Source organism: Trachypithecus francoisi, unplaced genomic scaffold (assembly GCF_009764315.1).
Source record: "Trachypithecus francoisi isolate TF-2019V2 unplaced genomic scaffold, Tfra_2.0 Lachesis_group12, whole genome shotgun sequence".
NCBI lineage: Eukaryota > Metazoa > Chordata > Mammalia > Primates > Cercopithecidae > Trachypithecus > Trachypithecus francoisi.
The window spans coordinates 28,679,017-28,697,370 of record NW_022681457.1 but is presented as its reverse complement, the minus strand read 5'-3'; the positions used below and the strand labels follow the sequence as shown (position 1 = coordinate 28,697,370).

Sequence of the window (18,354 nt, the reverse complement as noted above, 5' to 3'; positions counted from 1 at the left end):
TTTCTTTGCTTAAACTGATCATAATGATTTGCTTCTGTTATACAATAATGACTACCATTTACCGAAAACTAGCTCTTTGCTAGCTATACATCCACAGAGATCAGGTTCAGGGAGGTCATCTAATTGGTCCAAAACACACAATAAGGAGTGTGTGTGTGTGTGTGGATCGTCATTTCTAGGACTCCTACAATTGGAAATCAAGCCTTTAGGCTCCAAACACCTTGTGCTTTCACCAATCCCCCAAGCTGCTTATCTTGCTACTTTTTGGGATATGTCAACATTTTTCTTAAAACAACAAACAAACAAAACTTCTTGAGCTGAAAAAAAAGTATTGTTTGGTGTTTTCTGGGTTCAGAAAGTGTAAGAAGCCAGAGGCACTGCAGAATGAAATTTTCCTTGAGTGTTTACTGTTGATCCACATCTGATACTTTTGAAGGGTTTTGGTCCCCTGTAAGAGAGACTAAAAGAGCATTCAAAATTAGTCTAGACGCAATGTACTATAACTACTGGGCCGGCCACCTGTAACACAGGGGAGGAGGGTCTGCACTTATGTTGCGGCGGTTATCCGAAGAATACGGCCTTCCAGCTCCTTGGCCAGCAGACTCCCCCCGCCCCAGGTACTCTTCCCGCGGGGAGACCCGGCACGTGCTCGTGCGCAGGCGCAGGGCGACTGTCACCCAGCGTCTGTGGTTTGCCGCCCGGCGCTCGGGCGTTCCGATGTAGTTCCCCCGGGTTCTTTTTGTCCGCCTCAGGCAGGGGGGTCGCCGCCGCCCCTTCTCCAGGCTCTCTCTAACCCTTGCCCAGGCTAAGCCCGGCGCGGCCCTACCCTCTGACCCCGCGTTGCACAATGCTCGAGCAAAGTCTCCAGGGGTGTGAACCCCGGCGTCCCTGCCCCTGGGCGGGGACGGGCGGCGGCCAAGCGGGGAGTCGAGGCGGCGAGCGTGCAGCTGGCCTAGTCTGCAGTCTCCGACTCCTCGAGCCACCTGGGAACCGCCGCTGCAGGCCCCCACGCCGCTAGGCCCAGCAGCCAGGCCCACGCCGCTGCCGCAGCCATGGCGGAAGTTCATAGACGTCAGCATGCTCGGGTTAAAGGAGAAGCCCCCGCGAAATCCTCCACACTCCGAGATGAGGAGGAGCTGGGGATGGCGTCGGCCGAAACGCTGACCGTGTTTCTAAAGCTGCTGGCCGCCGGCTTTTACGGCGTGAGCTCCTTCCTGATCGTGGTGGTGAATAAGAGCGTGCTCACCAATTACAGGTAGGGCCGAGGCGGCGGCGGCGGCGGAGGCCGCGGAGGAGGAGCGGGCGGTGGCGGCGACGGCGGGGCGCCGGCTGCCTGGACTTTGACTGCCAAAGTTAAAGCCGAACAAAGTTGGGCGGGAGCTGGGGAGGGCGGGCGGCTGACGCGCGCGGCCCAGGCGGCGGAGCTGCTTGGCGCGCGGGCCTGGGGCAGGGGTCCGCTCTCTGCGCGGAGCTCTGGCCGGCCCGGCACGTTTGGGGCTCGCCTGCCATGCCCTCGGTGCACCGCCCCGAAAACCCTGCCCTTCAGAGAGATGGAGCAAAGTGACTCTTGATGACTTTTGAGCCCTTATGCCTGTCGATCAGGGAGGAGCGAGGGAAGCCTCCCTCCTCCGCAGCCTGGACAGGGAGCCGAGGCTTCAGTGTCCCCTGCTCCCTGTGACAGCCTCTGGGGACGTGCGCTTCCTCACCCTGGCGGACAGTTATTCCTTTGCTAACACTGGGACCTCGAGGCAGAAGTTGGTTTTTGTTTTTTTTAAAAGGTATGTGAAACTGTTGGAGAGATCTATATCTTCACTGCCTTGAGAAATCCTTTGCAGGCAGCGGGCTGAAATGGTAGACTTGGACAAGATGAGACAAGCGGCCGCCCGAGGCTACATCAGCGAGGTGGCCTGACAACCAACAGGCAGGGAGTTTTCTCCCAAGATTTTTGTTTGATTTAGGGGCGGACGTTGGTGTGGCTTGTATCGGAATGCCTTATTAACGTTGCCGATGTGCAAATTGAATTCACGGAGGTAAGTCGGGTTTGTTCTGACCTTGTTTTTCCTTTGCCCTTTTTTGTAGATTTCCCTCATCACTATGTGTTGGACTTGGCCAGGTTAGTTGGAATCCTCACCATTACGTGATTTATGTTGTTAGAACTTCTGTGTGTGTCTTTATGTGTAGAACAGTGAATCTGTGTTCTCTGTTTACAGATGGTGGCCACAGTGGCAGTTCTCTGGGTGGGAAAGGCGCTCAGAGTAGTCAAGTTTCCTGACCTTGACAGAAATGTACCTCGAAAGGTAAAAGAAGAAAAGCAATACTTTATTTTGTGAAATGAAGTCACTATCTATTAATATATTTTATCAGTGCCTTGCGTATTTAAAAACTGCGGCCTCGAAAATGCCCAGTCTAAGAGTGGTTATCATGAATGTAAAGAGTAAATGTAGTAATATGTGTCAAAGAAGGCCTACAATCTCTTTAAACTTAAGAGAAAAAATAACCTAGGAATATTCTTTTGTTTTTAGTTAATGCACACTTGTTGAGAGTACAACAGTTTTGCAGTTTCTGTATCCATCTAATCTAGCCCATGTATCCTGCATTCATTATTCTTTGGGTTTATTTTATATTCTTCTGTCTGCCTCTGCTTGACTCCAAATGACGATGAATTGCCTTTACTTTTTCTGCTGACTTTAGAGCCATGGGCTCTAATACACGATCATATTTTACAGCCAATGATGTTTCTGTCTCACATTGATCATATTCATATTTCTGTCTTTTCTCCCTGCCTTCCTCCCTTTCTTTCTGCCATAGTAATGTTGTTTATCCAAGCAGAAGTGTTGTTTGGGTGTTTGGGGGTCAAAACTGTTTATGAGAACTAATCTTATGTTTTAAGTAGAAAAAATTTTGATCATATAAACAAAATTGTTTCTGTTTGAAAGGACCTTGTTTTAGCTATCTTTATTATTGAGTTTTGTTATCCCTTTTTAAATTTTCTAGACGTTTCCACTACCTCTACTATATTTTGGGAACCAAATCACGGGACTGTTCAGCACAAAGAAACTGAAGTATGGATAACTTTATTTTACTAGTGAGGTTAAATATAATGTATTCTTAAAATTGTACTTGAATGTCGAATATTTAACACATTGTTATTGATTCTGGAAAAAAATGAAAGGACCAGAAAGCTTCTATTACTACTAAATAATGAAGGTGGTGCCAAAGGTTTTAGTTGATGCTGTTTTCTTTGGAGAGAAAAGGAATTTTTTGTTTTTGTTTTTTTACCCCTCATTTTGATGTTAGAAGTCTTAAAATGTTATAAAATGCTATGATAGGAGATTTTTATTTTTCTAGAGCCACAATAGTGAAGATAATATACTAGGCTTCCGAGATTCCAGTTCTTTAATATAGTTCTTAAATATTTTAGACAACTTCCACACAGCAGTATTAGAGGGTAGGCACAAGAACTTTTGCAGTCTTTCTTTTAACGTGAAGTAAAGTAACATCAGATAGAACCCTGATAAAAATATTATTAATATCTTACCCATGGCATATAACTGTAGAGGCAACATACTTACTTTGAAAAAGAGGCAATAGCTCTCCTCTCCGTGGTAACACTATCTTTCCCTCTAACCTCCCGGTTTCTGGCTTCTGCTGTTATTGTAGTGTACATATTGGGTGTGTGTGGTATTAAAACGACACAAATAGAGAAACCATTTAACAGAAACCCAATGGCTTCACCACTACCACGCAAGCTAAAACCCTGGCATAATAAAATAGAATGGAGAGATTTCTGAGGATCAGGGACAAGGTGTTTTTCATTTCTTCCTTTAAAACCCAAGAAACCTGACAGAATGACCAGGATGATATCTCTGAAGAGGGTGTCAAGGAAGTCACATTTATCATGGTTGGGACATTCTTTTGCATTTATCATGGTTGGGACATTCTTTTGCATTTCTTTACCCACTGGGAAAGAAATGCAGGCCTTCTGCAAAGTGCTGCTTGTATAGAGTTTGCTTTTTTTCATCCATCTCATCCAGCCATTCATTCACACCTATCTTTGATTGCCAGCTAAGTATAATTCACTTTGGAGTGAGATAAGATATATTCAGAAATAACTATATTGCAAGAGGCTGTATGTTTGATTAGTACAAGCAAAATGCTCTGGGAATTTAGATGAAGACAAAATTACATCCACAAAAGGACAGTCAAGACATTTCATGGAATAAGATTTTCATAGACGGTTTTTGGGTGGTCTAGTGGGTGGGAAGGGAGGTCAGACTAATGAAAAAATGAGAAGGAAGCCTTTTTCTATTAAAAACTAACATGTTTACAGCTTAGGGTATTTGCATAATTAGCAGAATAAAGTTTTGTAGTTAATGTTTCTCACTTCTAGTAGTTTTTTAAAAAGCAACTCTTTTAGGCTTTCAAGTAGGAATTTTTTTAGAGAAAAGCAAGGGGTTAACCATAAATTAATCAGTATGGAATTTCCATAATGGAAGAATAGCATTATTTTAACTACCAGTTTGGATAATCTTAGTTTAAAAAAAAATCTTAAATTGTATTTTACCTAATTATCTTTTTTTTTCCAGCTTGCCAATGTTTACAGTTCTGAGAAGGTTCTCCATCTTGTTTACAATGTTTGCTGAAGGAGTTTTACTCAAGTGAGCTAAGTTTCTAATATATCTGTTCTTTAAATCACGCTGAAAAGGTGCCTAGCATATGTGAGATATTAAATTATTTGTCTTGTTCCTACCTTACCTTTTGAGAAGTTGAAGAAACCCTCTCTCTTGGCTGCTGGAATTGATAGTTTGTGGGAGTGGTAGTTGGGAAGGTCATGAATTGGAGTTGAAAATCTATCTGAACATGAGATTTACTTTCTAGAATTTCAGTGCTACTGCCACTGGGAGAAGCTGGATCAGAAGCATAGGTATAGGTTTTAAATAGCGTTCATATCTTAGCTCCTTTTACTACAAATGAATGTGACATTTTTCTATTAAATAAATTCTGCTTTACAAAAATTCAAACTCACTAATAACAGTTGGTGAAATTTTTACAAATGGGTGTAATAACTTATGTAACAATGAATTTTTGCTTCATCAAAGGGGTTCTTTTAAATATCCAGTTTCTCAGAAATGTTTAAAATATAATTGTATATAGCTTTTGAGAAAGCATGTCACACTTTTTGCTTCTGTTGTAAAATGAGTGTGTGAATAAAGTCATGTGTGTGTTTTAAAATTTTTTATTTTGTAGGAAGACTTTTTCTTGGGGTATTAAAATGACTGTATTTGCAATGATTATTGGAGCCTTTGTAGCTGCCAGGTAAGATGTGGGCCTATGAATAGCACATTATAAAATATCAATAATTATTGATAATAAATGATTAGTTATCAATAACAATTTTTTATAGCCTATATAAGAATTATATCTTTGAAAAGCGTGTCGGTCTCTTGAAAAGGTTAAGTCTTTTTGGGTGTATTAAGATAAAGGTTGACAAAAATAAGATTCTTGGGATTGTTAAAAGTTAAATTGATGTAATTTAGAATTTGTTACTGTCGTTTTGCTGAGCACATAGCATGTGCCACACAATATGTTTGACATTTTACACATCATATTACATATTCTTCACAACACCTCAGAGAGGTATGGGTATAATTTTCCTATTTTATAGTTGAAGAAACTAAAAAATTCAGTAACTTGCTTAAGGTCACAGAGCTAATGGCAGAGCTGAAATTTGAATCTGTGGCTTTCTTCAGAGCCTGTGTGTTTTTATAAACCATGTGGCATTTCTTAATTTTGCATGCTGCTAAAATTTTGTATGCTGCTAAAGAAAAGCATGTCTCCTCTTCTGTGAGGTGAGGAAAATGACTATGAAACATTTGCTTGCCTTTTCGAATAATGAATAATAACATTGCTTTAATTGGCCTCACATAAGCTATATCACAAATGCCATAACTTAGGTATTCTATTAGGTTATTAAAGCTTTTTCCATTTTTCTTAAGTTTTAGTTTTAAAATACATTAGGAAAATGTATACCCACAGACCGAGAAAATTGTAATGATTGCTAGAAGTCTTCTACAACATTTTAATCAGCCCAGGCCGTGCATGTATGTATTTGCTAATGCCACACATTCTGCCAGATGTATGTTTTCCATCAAAGAGTTCCAGTGTAGTTCTTGGATTGACTTATTTACCTTCATCACATTTCCGTAGTATAGGTGGAAGAAAATATTATCAGTCCAGTCCTATTTTACAAGTTCAATCTCCAAGTAAAATTTCATTCTAAAAAAAAGAGGGTGACATAATTGGTTTCTGGAAATTGGCTATATAGCTAACTGCTTTTCCTTCTATGTCATATTCCCTCCTTGGAGAAAAAGTCTATACTAGCCTCCTACCTTTATTTTTAGAGATGTCCTGCTGGTCTTTGAAACATTTCCTTGAAGCTGATGGGATCCAAAATTGTACCAAACAACAGGGGTTCCTCGGGGCTTTCTTGGGTCTACAAAAAACTTCTGAAAGGGATTACTGTCTGGATCAGCCTTATCTAGTTAGACCCTTTAACTTGGAAAAATATTGATAGGAAGGGGACTCAGACCTCTGAAGTCAGAAGATTGTTAGACTGCTTGGGGTAGGGAGTGTGCATTAAGTTAGGCCTGCCTAAAATGCAGTGGCATAGAACTCATTAGAAGTCTTGGTTCCTATGCAGTATCTCTGCAAAATCATAGTTTGTGGAGCCACTATTTTAGCGAGGGTGCTGAAGTATGCTGAAGGCATACCTTTCTCAGATTTTCATTTATTCTGTTTAATTTACTAAATTCTTATCTGGTGCCTGGTACTCTAAGTTCCAGAAATTTTTGGTTTCCCTAAACCCCCAAGTTAGACTTCACAGGTTCATTGAGCAATTATTTAAGTATTTGAGTTCCTGCTGTGTGCTTAGACATTGTTCTAGCTTGATCTCAGAGCTAACCATGATCCACACTTCAGAAATTCCACCCAGGGGCCCACCTACCTATGCAAGATTGTCCTGCCTTTTGTGTGGACCTTCAGAAAATGACTTGTTAACGGCCTGTACTTTTGGTTTTCTTGTCTATGAAATTGAGCTCTACCTGCTTCTGCCTGCTTCACAGATGTACTTAATGGTAATTTGGTGCTTGTCATCTGGCTTTGAATGCAGAGCAGTGTGCTATTAAATGACATGATTGATTGTTGCTAACTATGTGTTTAAATGTTTGTGCCTCTTATTTCTGAGGAATCCCTTATTGAGGAGAAATTGCAAACTGTGACCAGAAATCAAGAAATACCAGTAGCTGATAAAATGCCTAATATTCACTTCCCTAGATGAGGATATGTTCTTCTAAATGTTTTAGCTCATATCTGTTTAAAATTAAATGTGTGTTCTTTAAAGTAAGTTGTTCTTAAAGTGTTGCTTATGTTTTGCAGCTCTGACTTGGCATTTGATCTGGAAGGATATGTTTTTATTCTGATAAATGATGTCCTGACAGCAGCAAATGGTGCATACGTAAAACAAAAATTAGATTCAAAAGTAAGTAGCAATCTAAAGCTTCTTTAACAGATGTGTACTGATGTTGGGAATGTCAGTTTCATCGGAGAAAAAGTGTACTTTTCTCCTGGTAAGAAAGTACTTACCAGGGATGAGAAAGACATAGTGGCTCTGTGAGGGTAAACTTCCTATACTTTGGTGTTCATAGAAGAAACTTTATTTTTTAATTAATTAGCAATTCGCTTTTAGTCCAGGCTTTTCTGGGATTGTGTGAATTTTGACTTCGTGTGGGGTAGGAAAAGTAAAGCTGTTCACTGAAGTGTCTTTAAATGTTCATGGCTGTATTCTAGAGGACTTTCCGGGGATCTGGGAGGCAGAAAGAGAACTACCTGGAAACCTTTGGGCAGACTTGAAGGGAAATGAGTGTTGGAAGGGGCTGCAAAACAAAAATGGCCTTTATGTATTTGCCCTATAAATAATGGGACATTTTAGGGAGCATTAGTATCTCTGTCTCTCTCAGGGGCAACACTGTGTTTCCTGGCCTTGGGTTTACCAGATATTGTTTGTTGTTTACTATATACTTTAAATATCTTATTTTTAGATCAAGCCAGATTCTTAGAAAGCTGAGTAATTGAATCATATTGCTTTTGCAACATTAGGAGATTACGTTACTGTGAGAAACAACTAAATGGACCTCACCTTTATATAGCCTAGGGTTGCTAATTGAAGGATTGTCCTTGATATCATCATGTGTCCTATATGAGATGCTTATCTTAGATGTCACCATAGTGTTTCCTGAGCAGCTGGTACGTTTTTATCTCATAATTACTTCTTGTAACTGACCATGACTTTATCTTATTTTCCTATCCATGTTTTCTCTTTAGTCAGATGGACTTGAACGGCTTAGTTTTTAGTCTTTTCTATTATATGTACAGTATTTCGGAAACTACTTAAGCTCCTTTTTGGGAGCTTAGATAATAAATAAATACAAGTGTCCTACCTGCTTGATAGTACTTTAGTACTTTGAATTGACCTTGCCTTGGCCAGGGACTTTGCCTGCTCCTCTAGAAAAGAAGTATAGATTGAATGTCTATCCCAGTAGTTTTCATTATTTTGCAGATAGTTTTTTTTTTTTTTTTTTGGAATAACCTCGAAGAACCAAGGACAGTGTTGATGTGTTTCCAACCCATTTTCTTGAAATATGCATGTCTTGGCCTCCATTTATTTGCTTTGATGAATCTATATGATGGTTGCATTTTAATGGAAGCTACTAGTAAGAATTTTTATCTTTTTGAAATAGCTGGAGAAAAGGTAGCAGTTAGTAATTGGTCTTACTCTTTTCTTCAGCCCGTTTGCTGCTTTGGAAAATAGATAATATTAATGACATTTTATTTGTCCAGTAGCTTCAGTTGTCTAAAACAGCACTGTTCAATAGAATTTTCTGTGACATTGGAAATTTATACTTCTGTGTTCCATTAACTGGTCATTAGCCATGCATGGCCCTTGAACACTTGAAAATAACTGAGAAATTGAAATCAGTAGTTTTATGTGATTGTAATTAAACTGAAATAGCTACTTGTGGCTAGTGGCTACCATATTAGTACAATCTATAGTACATCCTAGAACCTAGAAAAAAAATCAAGAACGTTTCTGAGTGTTTTATTCCTAGGAGAGCCCTTCAGTTTCTCACTTAGAAATGACTATGACTTATTTGTACTAGAACTTTTAAGTTCATTGATTACTTCTCCTAGCTCATATCTTACAAGCAACAAACTAGAAGGTAGAAGTCTATTTAGAGGCAGAGAGGTTTACCAGCAGTATAAAAGGTCAGCCAACAAGAGAAACAGTCGGATTATAAAAGACAGAAATACTGAAGAAGAAAAAAAGATGTAGGGTCTATTAAACAGCCATAAGGGCAACACTGAATAAGAACATACTACATAAACATAATAATACAGATTTTTGATGCATAACAATGTATCATAAGACATAATAATACATGTTTATGATGATGCCCTAAATCTAGTTTTAGTCAGTGTACTTTATTTAAGAAGGCAGGGAGAAAGACATTCAAAACAGTTAAAAATGCATAAAGAAAAACAGAAGTTTTGGCATTTAGGTTTTTGCTGTTTGTCAGTTACTGGATGGTGTGTATCTGTGTGTATGTGTGTCTCCATGCACATCCTGTACTTCCTGGATAACACTCATGCCTCTGGCTGACTGGGCACCCTTCTTAAAGGTTGTTCCAGTATGACTTTCTTTTTGCTGCTGTACACATGAGGCACACCTTTACACTGATACTTGTGGTGACCATAAGCAGTCAGTTACTTGGTTTATCCTAGAGGCAGTAAGGCAGTACGGCCATGCTGAGGTGCTTTTTTAAACATCAGGAGTTTTCTTGTTTTGTTTTGTTTTTAGAAGTAAAGAAACAAAGGAATGGCTACTCCATAGGCAGGGCAGCCAATCAGGAGTTTTGTTACTGATAATATCAGGACTGCTTACAATCATAGTCCATTGAGTATTAGTCATATGGGCATAAAGATTTTGTGCTGCGTTTTAGACCTGAATGTAGCTATCGAATATAAAACTTAACTTTATACTACTACATAAAATAATGCATGTTTATGATAGAAGTAGTAGAAAATGTGGATAAGCAAAAGGAAGAAAACATAAATCTCCCTTAATACTATCATCGAGTGAGAAGCACTGGTTTGGTGGATATCTTTTATTTTGTGTGTATGTGTGTGCACATTTATCTGTATGTTAAAATTTTAAGCAAAGGAGGGATGATATATTTTCTAACTTGTATTTTTCACTTAGTACCATTTCTTAAACACCTTTCTATATCAGTTAGCATCAGTAAACATTTTTAGTGGCTGTGTAATGTTTTATTGTACAGCTGTGTTATAGTCTAGTCGTCTAATCAGCTGGTTTTCCTTTTTTTTTTTGTTTTTTGTTTTTTTTGAGATGGAGTCTCACTCTGTCGCCCAGCCTGGAGCGCAGTGGCACGGTCTCAGCTCAGTGCAACCTCTGTCTCCTGGGTTCAAGTGATTCTTGTGCCTCAGCCTCTTGAATAGCTGGGATTACAGGTGTCTACCACCAGACCAGTCTTAAGTTTTATATTTTTAGTAGAGATGGGGTTTCTCTATGTTGGCCAGGCTGGTCTCAAATTCCTGACCTCAGGTGATCGTCTGTCTCGGCCTCCCCAAATGCTGGGATGTCAGGCATGAGCCACTGCACCCAGCCTAATCAGCTAGTTTTTTATTGTTGGGTATTTATTTCCAATTTTTCAGTGTTGCTTTTGAGAAGGCAGTTCAACTTTTCTCATCAGTCAGTAATCTTTCAATCACAGGAGTTAGGGAAGTGCTATGCCCCCATCCTTACCACTCCCTCACTGTCCCCTCTTCCCACCTCTCAAACCCGGATCCGCATTTTCAGGAGACAGCTTCATGCTAAATGTCCCATAAGTGTGTGAATCAAAGGTGGACTCAAGAGTTCTTATAGGCTCCCTGTGTTTGAAGATGTGTGTTGTCCTTTGTTGCTCCCTAATAGTTAAGAACCCAGTGAGTCATACTGTGTTCTGGGAGTTGTAGTTATAGTAATCTTAGTCTTCATTGTACTTCATGTGCACATTTTCGGAAATACTTCATTGAGAAGTGCTGTCCGTTGATATTGGTCTAGGCCTGAGTCTGTGTGTCTGAATCTGGCCATCTTTTTTTGTTTGCTTGCTTTGTGCTTTTTGTTTGTTTTGTTTCTGAGCCAGGGTCTTGCTCTGTTGCACAAGTTGGAATGCAGTGGCATAATCAGAGCTCACTGCAGCCTCCCTCGGATTCCCGGGTTCAAGGAATCCTCCCACCTCAGTCTCCTGAGTAGCTGGGACTACAGGTGCATACCACCATTCCTGGCTAATTTTTTTTTTTTTTAAATTTAAGATAGGTTTTTGCTCCGTTACCCAGGCTGGAGTGTAGTGGTACGATCTCGATCTTGGCTCACTGCAGCCTTGAACTCCCAGGCTTAAGTAATCCACCCACATCAGCCTCCCCAGTAGCTGGGATTTAACAGGCACGTGCCACCATGCTCGGCTAGGTTTTTTTGGTTTTTTTGAGATGGAATCTCACTCTGTCATCCAGGCTGAAGTGCAATGGCGCGATCTTGGCTCACTGTACCTCCACCTCACAGGTTCAAGTGATTCTCCTGCCTCAGCCTCCCTAGTAGCTGGGACTACAGGCACCCGCCATCATGCCCGGCTAATTTTTGTATTTTTGTAGAGATGGTTTCACTATGTTTGCCAGGCTGGTCTTGAACTCCTGACCTCAAGTGATCTCCCTGCCTCAGTCTCCCAAAGTGCTGGGATTACAGGCGTGAGCCACTGCGCCCGGCCGTTTTTGTATTTTTTGTAGAGACAGTGTTTCACCATGTTGCCCATGTTGGTCTTGAACTCCTGGGCTCAAGCAGTCTATCCACCTAAGCCTCCCAAAGTGCTGGGTGTACAGGTGTTAGCCACCATATCCAGCCTCATCCATCTTTCTTAAATGACACTGTGCTAGGCTTCTGAAAAGCCCAAGACATACTCAGTGGCTCTTGATTCAGTTCTGGAAAGAGAATGGATTCAGAGGGATGTTTCGATATTGGTGTTTATGTGTCTGTGTGTGTGTGTGTGTGTGTGAGTGTGTTCAAAATAACCTCTTTTCTCCTAGCTATTTTGAGGCAGTCAGTTGTCATTTTTATTTCTCTGATCTTAAGCACTTGAGGAATTTATTTCAAGTAAGTATAAAATTTTGTAAGATGCTTTTTTTGGTCTTGAAAGTTTAGTTTATTTCTTAATGTTTGCAAAACTTCTAACTTAATTCATTTGCTGTGTATGTTGTAGGGGAGGGTGTGTGTGTTTGTGTATGTATGTGTAGTTTGAGTGGTATTTTGTACAGTGTTGTATCTGCTAGAACCAAATGCAGATGAAACACCTAATTATTTACTCTCCTAGGAGCTGGGAAAATATGGACTGCTCTATTACAATGCACTGTTCATGATTCTGCCCACCCTGGCCATTGCGTATTTCACAGGAGACGCACAAAAGGTAGGACTTTCTAATTATGGTTTAATGGTTTACGTTGATGAACTGCATTATTATTTATGATGAAAAGATAGACTTTGTTGTTCAAAAGAAATATACTTATTAAGTGACCGAAAACTGAGCATTTACTCTTTAAATTGCTGATGTCATGCTAACCTCTTTTCTTGGCATAAACATTGGATAGTGCTAAGATGACTCAAAATAGCTCTGCTGTCAACATAAAAATAGTGCTTGCCAGCTAGTGTCCTTTTCTTACATGCCAGAAGGATAGAGGAAGGGAATTTTTACATTTCTGCTAAACTGTAAAATAGGAATAGTAGTAAACTATCCTTGAGAAACAAAAATCTTGAAATAGTAAAATTCTCCAAATCCTAAACAAAATGCTAGGCATTGCTAGAGATTTTCAGTTTTAGTGTACAATTGTCATCCTGGTTTAACTCCCAACTTGTTTTTTTTTTCCTTCAGGAGATATTTAGCATTGTTTGGCAACTTAACCATATAAAAAACAACTAATATAGTAGTGTACCAATTTTCTGCAAATGTCTAGCTAAATAAATACAGAATAGAGTAGTAAAATAAATCTGGAGAAGAATTTTTCTCTAAAACAAGCCCATATAGGAGACAAATTGATAACATATTGTTAGAATTCACAACATTCTGCAAACTAAATGGAAATTCAGAATTATGGCAAGGATTCTGTACCAAGATTCCTTCTAATGATTCCTCTGGCTAGTAACTTCTTCAGAAAAAGTATGTTGGTCATTTACTCTAAAGACAGTGATGATTTTTACAAATTTGTGGGAGCTAAAATAAAAGAGATTTTTAAAAGCAGTTGGACTATTAAATTGTTCTTGAACCAAAGGCAGGAGACTGACAGCTTATGAAGCTGTTCCCCTCCGCCCCTGCCGTCATACCTCTTTCTTTTAAAGAACTGGTACAGGTCATCTTAAATATATGTGTAAATGTTTTAATGAACTGTGACCTACCTGCCAGCAGGCCTAAAAATGACACCAAAGTAGGAAACAGTTATTTCTCTAATAAAGAGTATTGAGTAAGTATTTTGTGGCTGTGAAAAAAAGTGGTACAAGAAACTAACATTTATTGAATCCCTATTATGTGTTAGTCACTTTATATATTTAATATAATGTAGTTTTTATAACAGTCAAGAAAATTTTAATTATACCTATCTTACTAATGTGGAAGAAGAGGTTCAGAGAGACTAAGAAACTTGTCCAGTGTCATACTATTGGGAAATAGTGGAGTCAAGATTGGAGCAGACTAGTGACTAATAGAAGCACCCCTCACTCTCCAGATTTGGGACGAGAATATGGTGTGATATATGGTTCTAAATCTTGAGGCCAATCTGAGAAAGCTGGAAGAATTAATTTGCTTAGGGAACATATAAAGTTTCTTTTAGCAGACATTGAACCAAATGGACTAAGAGAGCAATTTGTATGGCCCTTTGGAGGGAGAGTAATCTAGGTCAAGGAAGAGCAGGTTCCAAGTCCTGAAGTGAGAGTGCTTAGCATTTTTTAAATGGGCAAATACAGGAAAAGTCAAAGTGGGCCTTGAAAAATGTGGAGGAAGAGAAACAAAAGGTACATTCCAGGTAGAACTAACAGCATGAGCACAGGCACAACTGCAAAGACCAGACTCTTCAAATTAGAAGGTAGAAGTGAAAGACCTTGGAAACATTAGCAGAGACCTTAGAGAATGTCTGGTTTGAGCCTCTTATTTCATAGATGGGGAAACTGGACCCCAGAAAGGACTAGAACCTAGATTGTTTAATTCTAAGCAGGTGCTATTACTATTCCCACCATACCACACCCTGATTCCTTCTAAATTAGGACCAGTGCTAGACACAAGAATTTGACATTTACTTTGCAGGTAGTGACAAGTCCTTAAAAGTTTGTGACAAAGGGCTGGGTGTGGTGGCTCCCACCTATAATCCTAGCCCTTGGGGAGGTGGGCAGATTGCTTGAGCCCAGGAGTTCAAGACCAACCTGGGCAACATGGCAAAACCCCATCTCTACAAAAAGTTCCAAAAAAATTAGCATGCCTGGCCGGGCGTGTCTGTAGTCCCAGCTACTGGGGAGGCTGAGGTGGGAGGATCACTTGAGCCCAGGAGGTCGAGGCTGCAGTGAGCCATGATTGTGCCACTGCACTCCAGCCTGGGTGACAAAGCAAGGCCGTGTCTCAAAAAAAAAACAAAACTGTGATGTAAGTGGTACAGTGGGGAGAATTTAGGACTCTCGGAATGCAGAAAACTAGCTACCTCCAGTTCCATGCCTGACCACCATCTGACTTTGGATAAGTCCCTTCTGCTCTCCCATTTAGCTTTATCATGTGTAAAATGAGTCTCTAGGTACAGCCGTTTCTGGGGTTGAGACAGAGTTTCTGAGGAGTAAAAGCCATGGCATTGTGGAAACAGACAGCTGTTCTCACAGCTGGCATGAGCCTAGTACTCCCCGATAATCAGTGCTGATAAACTGCTCTCATTTGTTGGACTGCAGACTTTCCTGACCAACTTTGAATGGGGGCCACTTTGAATGGAAACTTTCTATGTATTGAATGAAAAGATTTCCAAGATGAATGGTTAAATGAAAAAGCACAGTGTAAAATGGTGCATATGGTATCCTACCTTTTGGGTGAAATAAAAAGGAAAATGAGAATACCTGCCCCCCCCCACATAATTTTTTCATTTATTTAAATAAAGAAACTCTGGAAAAATATACATGAAACTGATAAATAATTTTTGTGCATATTGTAGTAACAGGGTAAGTAGAACAGGAATGGGAGGGAGACTTCTCAAACTATTCATCTTTCTATATTTTTTTGATTATAGGACCATGTAAATGTATTTAAAAATTATATCAAAGGAACAATAAGGAAAAGATAGTTTTTCTATAAATGACTACTATCCTGTGATTAACCCTAAATTTGAAAATAACTGGGGACATGGAACAAGTCAGTTTGTTATTATCTGAAGTTGCAGACTCTTGACCCACATTGCAAATTGAAGCAAAATCGATGCAAATTATTCTGAAAGTCTCACTGTTAAATTTAGTAGGCAGAATTTAACTTTGTTAGGACAAGAATCCAACAAAGGGGCTCTGAAAGGTCAGCTCCCCAGAGAGGCAGGAGTTGGATACAGCAGTTGATGGGTTGATACAGCCTTTAAGCAAGAATTGGAGGCCAAGGATGAAAAAAGTGAAATTATAATACCATAAAAATTTAAAGGAAAGTTCCAGTTGAAAAACTCATCCCAGTGAGCACATAATGCAAGGTCTTACAAAGTATTTTGAGAAACCTAACGTGTGTGTGTGTGTGTGTGTGTGTGTGTGTATGTATGTATATGTATGTATATACATATTTAAAGTTTATTCAAGGTTCTCAAAGTTCTGGGTTTACCAGAAACCAAGGAACAAATAAATATATTCAGCACTTAGTTTTTAAAACATGTATCTTCTAACTTTAAAACATTTTTTTAAACTATGCCTCATGCAAAAATGAGCTTACTGTTAATAAAAGATACCTAGTTAACATAGATAAAGGCAGAGTGGACATCACTTGACCAATGACTTTCCAAAGCATCAGTACAGATTGTGTTTAAACTTACTAATTGCTTCCTTCAGATGGGAATTTTTTTAGTACAAAGCCAGTGATTCAGTCACAGGAGTTGGAGCTTGACTTTCTGGCAGCACAACCCGCTAGGTGTTCTCACGTAGGGATGGAAGAACAGACCCCTTGCTGTAGATCTCACAAGGCTAGTTCTGTGGTATGCTGTATAATGTCTCCATTATATCACTGGCTAAATTACATGGTTTAGGTGAGTTACAGGAAAAGTTGCTGCACAAATTGTCTGCCTGGAGGTGTCTCATACTAAGCATTGCTGACTAAATAGTGAAGTAATTTTAGGCTGTTGAGTTAGCCTGTTTAGAGTTATTCATCTTTTCTGGATTGCTCTGTGGAGCATACAGATTGATTTTCAGACTCTGAATTATTCTCACCACATACAGACAGATTTCTTCTGTTTTCTGGGCCTTGGTGTTTCCATATGTAAAACAGGTGGGTTGGATCAATTATTCTTTAGTTATGAATGAGTAGATCTTTCTCTTTGCCTGTATATTATTTGACTGATACTGTTCTGTTTTTAACCATTCTTATCTCTGAGATACCTCTTTTTAAATAAGAGCATGTGACCTACTTGGCAAGCTGGAATATGTAGTTTTGACATGATATGTAGGTTTTATTTTATATAGGTGGCACCACTGACACTATCTTCTTTCTGCCTTAGCAAGTTTCCTAACAGTTTACTTTCAGATAAGGATTCAATTTTTTTCTCAGTAATTTTTCAGAGAAAGAATTTTCAGAATAGAATAACATTTATTAATCTTTTTTCTTTACCATGACGTGCAAACTCAGTGGTTTATTTTTAGACTTAATAGTAAACAGAGATGTATTAAAACACTAAGAAAATATCTGTCACACTTTGGATTTTAGTTCAGGTTTCAGATGAGTTGATGACTCTGCTTAGCAAATTTCCGGGAAGTGGGGATTGGTTGCTTATGTTCCTGAATGACAAATGGGTTAATGAAGAAATTAAGATGGAAATTAAAAAATTTCCTGAAACAAATGATAATGGAAAACCAAAACTTATGGTATACAGCAAAAACAGTACTAAGAGGATAAGTTTACAGCTGTAAATGCCTACATCAAAAAAAAAAAAAAAAAAGGAAAAGAAAAGAAACACTTCAAATAAACAACCTAATGATACATCTTAAAGAACTAGAAAAGCAAGTTCTTTTGGGTTCCACACCCAAAAAGATTTTTTGGTTTTCTGAAAAGAAAAAGTTGACAAACCTTTAGCCAGACTAAGAAAAAAAGAGAGACGACCCAAATAAATAAGATCAGAGCTAAAAAAGGAGACGTTACAATGGATACCACAGAAATTCAAAAGATCATTATTGGCTACTACGAGCAACTATATGCCAATAGATTGGAAAAGCTGAAACAAATGGATAAATTGCTGGACAGATACAACCTACAAAGATTGAATCATGTGGAAATCCAAAACCTGAACAGACCAGTAACAAGGAATGCGATCAAAGCTGTGATAAAAAAGTCTCCAAGCAAAGGAAAGCCTGGATATGGCTTCACTGCTGAATTCTACGAAACATTTAAAGAAGAACACATGCCAATCTTACTGAAACTATTCCAAAAAATAGAGGAGGAGGGCATACTTCCAGAGTCATTCTGCAAGGCCAGTATTACCTTGATACCAAAGTCAGACAAAGATGCATTAAACACGGACACACACATACAACACAGAACTGTAGGCCAGTATCACTGATGAATAGTAATGGAGAAATCCTCAACAAAAATACTAGCAAACCCAATTCAACAACGTATTAAAAAGATCATTCATCATGACCAAGTGGGATTTATCCCAGGGATGCAAGGATGGTTCAGGATATACAAATCAATGAATGTAATACATCATATCAACAGAATGAAGGACAAAAACCAAATGGTCATTTCAGTTGATTGATGGTGGAAAAACATTTTTTTTTTTTGAGACGGAGTCATGCTCTGTCGCCCAGGCTGGAGTGCAGTGGCCGGATCTCAGCTCACTGCAAGCTCCGCTTCCCGGGTTCACGCTATTCTCCTGCCTCAGCCTCTGGAGTAGCTGGGACTACAGGCGCCTGCCACCTCGCCCGGCTAGTTTTTTTGTATTTTTTAGTAGAGACGGGGTTTCACCGTGTTAGCCAGGATGGTCTCGATCTCC

The 18,354-nt window shown here is 39.4% G+C and overlaps 1 protein-coding gene across 4 annotated transcripts in view; it reads left to right on the top strand.

Moving 5' to 3' along the window:
• Positions 1-384: 384 nt before the first annotated feature.
• Positions 385-18,354, top strand: part of SLC35D1 (solute carrier family 35 member D1) — a 56,531-nt gene continuing 38,561 nt past the window's right edge. For 3 of the 4 annotated variants that reach the window (XM_033225235.1, XM_033225232.1, XM_033225237.1), the window contains exons 1-8: positions 385-1,255; positions 2,080-2,113; positions 2,211-2,297; positions 2,995-3,062; positions 4,587-4,658; positions 5,248-5,316; positions 7,435-7,537; positions 12,477-12,569. In XM_033225235.1, coding sequence (XP_033081126.1) covers positions 1,053-1,255; positions 2,080-2,113; positions 2,211-2,297; positions 2,995-3,062; positions 4,587-4,658; positions 5,248-5,316; positions 7,435-7,537; positions 12,477-12,569 — 729 coding nt within the window. In that variant the 5' untranslated portion in view covers positions 385-1,052. Of the gene's footprint in view, positions 1,256-1,292; positions 1,779-2,079; positions 2,114-2,210; positions 2,298-2,994; positions 3,063-4,586; positions 4,659-5,247; positions 5,317-7,434; positions 7,538-12,476; positions 12,570-18,354 lie in introns of those variants that run through there. The other variant, XM_033225236.1, reaches the window with a different exon arrangement.